Source organism: Peromyscus eremicus, chromosome 19 (genome assembly GCF_949786415.1).
Source record: "Peromyscus eremicus chromosome 19, PerEre_H2_v1, whole genome shotgun sequence".
Lineage (NCBI taxonomy): Eukaryota > Metazoa > Chordata > Mammalia > Rodentia > Cricetidae > Peromyscus > Peromyscus eremicus.
Genome location: NC_081435.1, coordinates 31,816,466 through 31,826,347, shown reverse-complemented (window position 1 = coordinate 31,826,347; position 9,882 = coordinate 31,816,466). Strand labels below are relative to the sequence as shown.

Sequence of the window (9,882 nt, the reverse complement as noted above, 5' to 3'; positions counted from 1 at the left end):
AAGAATCTTAAAGAAACAGAAGTATTTTAACTGCAAATAGGTATACCCCTTAACCATCCTGGCCAAACTGTTGTGGGCCAAATCCCAAAAGAAATTCCTTGAAAGCAGCAGGAGAAAAGTGATTCTTTGCAGAGAGGTGAACATCACATTGGTACAACCAAGCTGTTGTCATTAGAAGTCCCTGGTGGCAGAAGAGTGACATGCCCACAGTGCAGGAAGAAATACTGTCAAATAAGAATTCTGTGTCAAACAAAACTGTTCTTCAAAGATGTAAGCAAAACAAAAACGTGCACAGATCAACAGACACTGAGTGTATGAGTTTCCAGCAGATGTGTCTGATGAGAAGGAATGAAGGGAAGAAGTTCTGCACATGTGACACCAGAAGGGGACATGGACCCACAGGAAGAAAGGAAGGCTTCACTTGATAAATATGAGACTTGGTGTAAAAGTATCCCATAAATATATTTGTATCATTCCCCCCAGTTTCTTTAAAAGATATAGGCTTCCCTGAGAACCATTTTCACACTCTGTTGTTAAGTCTATAATGTCTATAATAGTAATGGCACAAAGGCAAAAGGAGGGAATGGATTAGGTTGTAGCAAAGATTCTGTTTTTCAAAATTGAATCTTAATCAATTAGGAGAAGGTAGTGATACCTTAGTAATGGTGCAAGCCTGGAGCAAATGCCAAGAAAAGAACACAAAAATATAGCCAATGGAACTGAGGAGATGGTGCACTACATAAAGCAGTTGACATACAAACATGGGTCAGGGATTTGGATCCCTAGAAGACACACAAATTTGCATGTGTAATCCCAGCATGCCTATGACAAGATCAGATATGGAAACAAGAACACTCGTGGAAGTTTGTCCATCAGCTAACACTGTATATACACATGAAGATTGCTGTGGAATAATCCTCTTCTACACTGTAAAGATTTGTCACTCAAAGAAGATGGTTGTCCTGGTGATTTTTTTTCTGTCAATTTGATACAAGCTATAATTATCTCAATTGAGAAAAATTCATCATTAGTTGCCTGTAAGCAATTCTGTAGGGGATTTTCTTGATTAATGATTGATGTGAGAGGGCCCAGCCCACTGTGGGTGGTGCCACTACAAGACAGGTAGTAGTCCTGGGGTATATGAGAAAGCAGGCAGAAAAGCCAGTAAGCAGCAACACTCCATGGCTTCTACTTTGGTTCCTGTTTTGCTTGACTCTGACTTCTCTCAGTGACTGACTGTCACCAGGAAGTGTAAGATGAAATGAACCCTTTATGCCCCAAATTGCTTTTGGTCATGATCTTTATTATAACAATAGACACCTAAGACAACAGTGAGTAATAGACCTCTACTTCAACCAAGGTGGAAGGCCAAGACCAACATCCAACATTATCCTCTGACCTCCACAGCACGCACATACACACACACACATACACACACACATACACACACATGCGTATGTGCTATACATACATATGCAGTGCACGTATATTATATACACATAAAGAGACATACAGTAAATGAACAGAAAACTAAAAAGGCACACTAAGAGTATTTACTCAACAAAAACATTGTAATCAAGGAGGAAACAAGTGGTCAGAAAGGCTAAGAAATCACTGGACCATCAAAGAGGAATCTTTGGCAGAATTTCTGTTCTTCCCCCATGTGGTTTCAGTGAAGATGGCAATGGAGATCTATAATATTCAAAATAAAGACTGTCTATATACTGTTAGCCCAGGGCAAAATGAAAATATAGGGCCCCTCATTCAAAATGAATTTCAAATTTCAAGATGGGGGCAGTAGGTCATTAAGCCAAGCACGGGGCCCACTAGTCACAAGATACTCTGGGTTAACCCAACTTCTTTACCCATGAAGCTGGCCCTAAAAGCAAGTGGGAACGAATGCTTCCTCATTGTGTCACCCTCAGGATAACGCCCCCCCCCACCTTGGGAGATTGAATGGCATCTGCTTTTGATTGTCCTGATTTTTGCTATCCTTGTAACTGATGCCCAGCATTAGGCACAGGCCATCCTTTATAAATACAAGTTTAAAAGATCCAGCCCAGCTGTCCCATCATCACGAGGCAGTCATGTTTACACACTCTATTGCAGATTGGTGTGGGGTAAAGCATTCTGTTTCCCCACCACTGAGATTGTCTAGGATCACTGTTCTTGTGAGCAAATGCAGTATGGCCAAGTCAGAGGGCCCTCTTTCCTTCCTTCCCCCTCTCTTCCTCCCTCCCTTTTGATTATACTTTGCTATTATATTATTATTTAAAATTTGTATTATTTTAAATTGCTATTATTTAAAAAAATTTAAATATATTTTGATCATATTCTTCCCTTCCCCCAAGCCCTTCTGGAATCCCTCTCTACCCGTCCAACTTTAAGTTCTTTCCCAAAAAACATAAAAACCCAATACAATAACAATACCCCCTCCCAATAAAACAAAATAATACCAGGCCCAAAAAGAAAGGAAAAACAAACAAAACCCACCAAACTGTAACCAAATAAAAGCCCACAAAAAAACTGTGGAGTCCATCCCATGTTGGTCAACTACTCTTGAACATAAGGCCTGCCTTGGAGTGGTTGATATATTGAGTGTCACTCCATTGAAGAAAAACTGATTTTCCTTTTCCTAGCATGTATAAATGACAGTTCAGTTGTTAACTTTTACCCTAGCAGCAAGATTTTCTTTCTTTCATTCATTCATTTTTTAAAACATATAACAAATTAAAATATAATAGGATAAAATAAAAACTATCACACTGAAGTAGGACAAGACAAATCAAGAGAAGAAAAAGAGCCCAAGAGAAGGCACAAGAATCAGAGACCCACTCATTCACACACTTCAGAATCCCATAAAAACACTAAACCTAAACCGGAAGCCATAATACATATGCAGAGGACCTGGTGCCGACCCATGCAGGCCCTGTGCATGTTGTTTCAATCGCTGTGAGTTCATATGAGCTTCGGTCATGTTGATTTAGAGGACCTTGTTTTCTTGGTGTCCTCCATCCCCTCTGGCTCTTACGTTCTTTTCACTTCCTCTTCTGTGGAGTTCCCTGAGCTCTGGAGGATTTGATGGAGACACCCCATTTAGGGCTGAGAGAGCACTCTTTTCTAAGTAACTGGTAATTATCCATCCATTTGGAAACATTTAATATAAATGACATCTTGGAAGGGGCCACATGGGTTTTGCTGGGGTGGGCTGGCCTGCTTGTGAGTATGGCTATGACTTCTAGTCCCATGGCAGTGATCTCATCGTGTCTTCACAATCAAGCTTTGTGACAACCACAGAAAGAAAGCCCTGAGGAGGCTTCACTGGCATCAACATACATGATGGCACTGTGTGATAATACTTAAAACATGCAAGCCAGTTCTACTTGGGCTTTCCTGGCTGGGCACTAGGATGAGCCAGTAAGGAATCCTCTCTGGTCCTTCAGACTGCTGTGAGATTTGTATTTCTGGGAGGTTTGGGAGAATGGATATGACAGTGGCCAGGAAACAGTCAAAGCTGTCACTTGTGTTTATTAATAGTCTTTCCATTACAGCGTCAGAGAAAATCTGAATCTCAAAACCATCTTGATCAAAAGAGAGAATCGCAACTCTCTTTTATGGAAAAACCCAGGAACAGTCCAAGCTTTGGAACAAGGCTTGGTTAGGTGGTTTCACTGATCATCCAAACCAATTCCTTTCCAAGTTTGTTCTTAGCTTTTTACAGTAACTTTCTTATTCTGAAAGTTGGATTTCTTCATGATTCCAAAATGATTCAATAACCTTATGGATCTTTCCTTTTCCACATGATTGTTCAGTAAGGAGGGAAAATGTCTTTGCTGCTGAATTTCTAAGTCAAGAAGCATTTTTTTTCCTCTGATGCTGCAGCAAACATCTCCTGGTCTCTCGTGGTCATAACTGAGTCATACACTTGAACTTGGCAAGTGTTGATTGGCACAAGCCAACTACGGTTTCATTCTACAGCTAAGAGTAAAGTGCGATGCCTCTAAGTACATGGGATGCATGGCAGGGGTGTTATTATCAGGATGGAAGAAAAGCCCGTGTACTAAGAGGATTAAACCAGCAAAAGCCCCTTACCCCATCAAACAGGAAACATTGACAATTGTGAAGTCAGTAGCCATTGGGCCCTGGGCTCCTGCCCTGTCAGACGGGAGAGTCCAGGATGCTGAAGAGAGCTGGGAGGAAGTGCCAGGAACACTGGGCTGCCTCCTACCACCTAGTTTGCAGCCCAACATGTGAGTAACCCCAGAACAACAACAGGAAAAAAGAAAAGGACCAATTGTGAATATCATCTTGACAGATGCTGAGCTAGAAGGGAGAGCCCTGGAGAGATGTTTATGTTAACAACAACAGCAGCAAAAAGGTAAGAGGGGCTTCCCTAGACACCTGGAAAAACCAGCAGGAACAGTGCAAACGATAGCATTTGACTTCGTGTGAACCTGGTAAAAATGAACATGCAGGCAGAAACCACAGATGAGGGTGTGGCTCACATCAATGTCCGCTACACCCTTAGCCCTGACCTAGGCACCGCGTGGGGCAGGTACAAGTCATACAGGCAAGCGTGTAAGCACAGTGTTTCAGAGCACAGACTGGGAAGCCTCCACAGCTAGGAACAAGTCCAAGCTCTGTCACTCACCCTCACTGAAGTGCTATACGCAACATGAGGACGTGGTGCTGTGGATTGTGAAAAGGAAGTGACACATTTTCAAGAATTAACAGCTGAGAAAATTAAAGCATGCATCCAAGCGGTGGGAACACTTAACGTTCCCTAGAAATGGTACTTAGTCACGGTTTGTTGTCGCTGTTAGTTGTTGTTGCTTCCGCTAAGAGGTTCAGAAGAGGTGGTCTCTGTTCTTAAGGTGCCTGTCACAAGCTGTGGGGCATGCGGGTAATGAGTGTCACAAGAGAGGCAGAGATGACGACATATTCACAGGAAGATGAAATTCCTTCTCTCTGTGTATTAAGGAGCTGAGAAACATCACTGAATGCTGTGGATAGGATAGTGCTTAACTGGAAGTGACATCTTTGGGGACTTTTTTTTTTTCTTGTATCTTTTTATGAAAGCAAATCTTAAGCCTCAGTACAAGGTTATAAGAGACAGACACCTGAGCCATGTCACCTGCATGATCATGTTCTCTAGAGAGAGTGAGGGGCCGCATGCATGTCTCCTCTGCTGTCGTCCCTCACACAGGAGATGGTATCGCTGCTGCCTGCTCCCGTGGTAAAAGGAGCGGCTGTTTGATTCATGGTTTAGTTGGGGCTATTAGCTTGTACTCCCAAAGGCATTGGATAATCTGTTTAACTGAACACAGTCATTTGTCTTGTTTGCTGACTACTTAGCAGATGGAATTGTGATCTAGGTAATTATAATATGGACATTAATAAGACATATCATTTATTAATTAGCACTTTATGGGTATGTTTTTAAAATAGAAAATTCTAGATGGTTTGCAAATATTAGTCACTGGTGTGAGCTTTTCAAATAAGCATTGGGGGTTATTCATTTGCTTCTCTCGATTTTTTACAACTCAGGAACAAAGGCCATATCTAACACACTGTACCTTGTAACCTAAAAAAAAAAAAAAAGACTGATCTTTTCAGATACTGTTTAATTTAAAGAAATAGTCATATACATTTTTTATTTCATTTAAATTTTTTTCCAAAATTAAATTGTGCCTGAAGAATAGCTTTCTAATATAATAAAAGGATATTTGGGCATTTAAAAAAAGATGGATGAATATAACTAATATTTTTACTGACTCTCATACACAAACACACATGTACACACACACATATATATACATACAATATACATATACATGCATACATACACACATGCACACACATATACACATACATACATATACATTACACATACACACATATGCATATACATGCATACATACACGCAGGCGCACATAAACACAAACACATATATGTATTCATATGCATACATAAAGTGCTCAAGGTTGAGAGCAGTCTGGTCTGGGCCTCCCTGCCTATGGCCAGCCTCCTCTTCTCTTATATATATGCACCAGCAAGCCTCTGTGAAATCTATCGTCTGACAGAGACTGACAGACACTAGTCATGTAGCCAATAGCAGCACCTGGCCGGAGTAACTCATTTGGAAAGTGATTCCGAACAAAGCCATCAGGTTATACATTGTTGCTACTTCCCTGAAGAACCCATTTAGTGGATCTCAGGAGAGTGCATTTTCCTCCAAAGATCTAGATCCTACACTGTTTTCTCCTGTCTGCACATACCTTGGTTGATGCTTCAAGCTCATTTCCTGGGCCCTCACTATATATGTCCTGTGCTCTACTCAGCTGCTTAAATGCTTTATGATGTATAACAAAGACAGCGCACACCAGAAGTTTGTAAGCTATGTTACTAGTTATAGGAGCAAACACCAGGCTACTTTTTTTCTCCACAAAATTTAAGCCAAGAAATAGATACAAAAGAAGGTTTCGGGATGCAGAAAAGGGCCGAGGGCACCTGGATTCTCTCATGAAGCGGTGACATCAGGCTGCTGTTTCAGATAGAAAGAAACCCAAATAACCCCCAATAATCACAAATTATGTACTTTACTAGCACTTTCTCGGTTCTCACTGAAGTATCTTCGGCCATTACTCATGCTTAGAAGCCCATTATATAGATGAACAAATTCATGACGAGGACATTATGGAAAGTGACACAGTTATTAAGGGACAGGCTGTGTCAGCAGCTGCCATTGTATGAACTAACTCAATTTTTTAAATGAATGTGTAATTCAGTGGCCAATTTTTCCCTCTTGACAGCTACAGAATTGAACTACTGAGCTTTTCACCTGTAGCTCGAGCACTGAGCTTCTCCTTTGACCATACAGCCAGAATCTAGAGCTGTTCTTGCAGCAGTCTGTGGGGACATTTTATGTCCAGGTGAGTCTTTCTACGGCCCACTGTTCAAAGGGTGTGTGAACACAGTGGGCTGCTGCCCACAGACTCAGGCATCAGTCTGGGAGAATGTGCAGATGCTGTGGCATGTCCCAGCTGGGTCTGTCTTTGTTGCCTGGGCAACCTCTCTAGGAATGTAAGAAACTCACTGTGGTGTGGTTTTTTTTTTTTTTCTTTTCCTATGTAGATCTGTAGGGAGGGCCAAATGATAATGCTGTAGGTTGCTTGACTCCACCACCACCTAGAGTGGAGAGACAGAAGCCATGTTTCAGGGTACAGGAAAGGGCAAGAGCTCCTGGATTCTTTCATGGAGCAGTGACATCAGACAAGAGAAAGGTCAGCTTCCAGAATCCTGGCAGCCTTTTCTGCTCATTTGTTCTCCAAGATAAACAGTCTGTACTGTTTTTTTTTTCTGCAATAGCTGTAAGAAATTTTATAAAGGCAAGTGCTGCAATTCGATTGTCAACTATGGGTTTGGAAATCCATCTTGAGCTCAAAGCTTAGCTTCTCAATTTGCTAATTGTGCACCCTTAGGCAACTTATTTAACCCCTTTTAACCTCTTTCCCCATCTTAAAAAAAATGAGAACACTCCTGTAGATTTTGCATATAATTGATTTCCATTCATTTATTCAGGGTCGATTTATGTGTCAGGCATTCAACTAGATGCTAGAGAAACAGCTGTGAATTAGGAATGATGCCAGTCTCCACAGAGGCCAAATCTATTACAAAGAGTGTATATTTGTTACTTTTATTGTTGCTGCCATCAAACACCTGACCGGAGGCAATTTAAGGGAGAAGGAGTTTATTTTGGCTCAGTGTTTGAGAGTATAGTCCATCCTGGTAGGAAAGCATGGTGGTAAGAGCAGTCTCAACTGTGGCAGCTGGAAGAGGAGGCTGCTTGCTCATATCTGGAAGGATCGGGAAGCAGAAAGAGCCAAGAATCAGGGTGGATTAAAAACTTCAAGGCCTACCACCCAGCAACTCATTTCCTCTAGCTAGACCCCATATCTTAAAGGTTCTGAAACCGCACAAAGCTGGGAATCAAAGGTTTAAGTATGTCAGCCTATAGGAGACATTTTACACTCCAGCCATATCAAAATGTGTTTAAATAGTCACTTTGAGTAATGAGCTAGGAGAAATGCAAATGACAGGGAACCATACCTAGTTGAGGGAATTCAAGGCAAACTTTCTAAAGAAAATATATCAGGGTCTGGGAGTATGAGTCAGCCAGGTGAGAAGCAGAAGAAATCCTTTACAAGTGATCATATTCAAAGAGCAAAAAATAAGAGCAACAATAAAACACAGGAGGAAAAAAAAGAATCTGAATACAGATAAGACAAAGCCATTCTAGAAACATCCAAAGCCACATGAGATTCGGAGAGGGCAAAGGTAAGCAGAGACTCCAAACAGTCTCACACACTTGGTTAAAACATTTACACTGTTCCGTAACAGGTAGGCAATGTCCTTAGAGGATGAAAGTGGGAATGCTATGTAGAGCTGGGAGAAGCTTAGCACAGTGCAAGGACCTAGTAACTCTGTGTTGGGCAGGTGATATCATTAACCTCAGCTTATAGTCATTACTCCTTGTGTTACCAACGCAAGATAAAAGACCAAAATTCTTCCTCTGCCATGGAAAGAAGCTTATGGCAGCTGCTTCTGGAAAGACTGGTAAAGCCATCCTTGACAAGTGGCAGACAGAGAGCAGAGCCCAAGCAAGCTTCTTTTCAAGCATATTCCTCCCCCTCACTTTTCTGCTCATCCCCCTTACAGCCTCCTCAGTGAATTCACACACTCATTAAGTGATGTGAAGTCATAATTCTTTCTGGTAGTTCTGTCATTCCTAGAATTGATTGGCTGGAGCCTGAATATACAAAAATTGTAGGTGGACCAGATTATACGTTTGCAAGGAAAGCCAGGAGTGGGGAGGGGTGAGCAGACAGGAGTGGTGGAGAGGAGAGTCTAACACCCCAGGCTTAAGTCGGCATCCCTGAAAAGCAGAGGTAGACAGCAAGATGCATGATACATTCACCAGGGTCAAATAGCTCCACGCTTTGTTGTCAGATGCTTTGCATTCTTAGGTAGCAGTGATAACTACAGGACTCGGTGAAACAGGAGGGAAGCCAGACTGGTCATTTTCAGATCTTTACACTCTTCACTTTCCTTCACCGAGGTCTTGCTGTGTTTAGATTGTGACATAAGATTGCATTAAGAACTTAAAATGTCTGATTTAGGCAGTACAGTAGAATTAGAATATTAGTTGGAACTCGGATGGTCAATGATGAATGTGTAGCCTATTTTGTTTATGTAAAAATGTGAAGTGACCTTGGTGGTGAGATTCTGACACCAGTCGTGCCACACATGTGTGTCCTTCAGCATAACTCCAACATCTCTTTTAAGTGCCGATCCTTATCTATCAAATCAAGTCCCCACTTACAGTTCCAACAATCGCTAAAAACTAAGAGCAGGGTGCATACTAGTTTGGGCTCTGGAGTTCTTATACCGTGCTGTACATAGGAGGACCCTGGCTTGAAGCAGATAAATGGTGAGGAAAACTACAGGAACTGGATGAGAAAAGCACAAACCCAGATGATGACAGTCGAGGAGAACATGCAGCAAGGGTCAGAGACTGATACCAGGAAAGGCTGCCACAGCTGCTCAAATGAGAGAAGTCAGTATAGAGTAGTACAGATGTACAACATGAATCTGTAGCCAGAGAAAGAATACCTGCCCTGCCACACAGGAGCTGCGCGCATTCAGTCACTGATTCCATGGATTTTGAATGCCCATATTCTGCCGGATCGTGGGTGTGACTCTGGGAGGTTGATAGTCACAAAGCAGACAAAGAAGCAGCCAGGGAAATCTCATTCCCTTTGTCACTCTGCCATGTACACATAACTTGCATCATTGAAATCACTTGATTAAATATATGATGAG

The 9,882-nt window shown here is 41.8% G+C and overlaps 1 protein-coding gene across 13 annotated transcripts in view; it reads left to right on the top strand.

Annotated features, from left to right (window-relative positions):
- Positions 1-3,311: 3,311 nt before the first annotated feature.
- The window catches only part of Ppp2r2b (protein phosphatase 2 regulatory subunit Bbeta), a 291,625-nt gene continuing 285,054 nt past the window's right edge, over positions 3,312-9,882 (top strand). The window contains exons 1-3 of one of the 13 annotated variants that reach the window (XM_059245819.1): positions 3,312-3,417; positions 4,316-4,378; positions 6,813-6,932. In XM_059245819.1, coding sequence (XP_059101802.1) covers positions 6,925-6,932 — 8 coding nt within the window. In that variant the 5' untranslated portion in view covers positions 3,312-3,417; positions 4,316-4,378; positions 6,813-6,924. Of the gene's footprint in view, positions 3,450-4,126; positions 4,379-5,008; positions 5,237-6,812; positions 6,933-9,882 lie in introns of those variants that run through there. The other 12 variants (XM_059245820.1, XM_059245825.1, XM_059245821.1 and 9 more) reach the window with 12 other exon arrangements.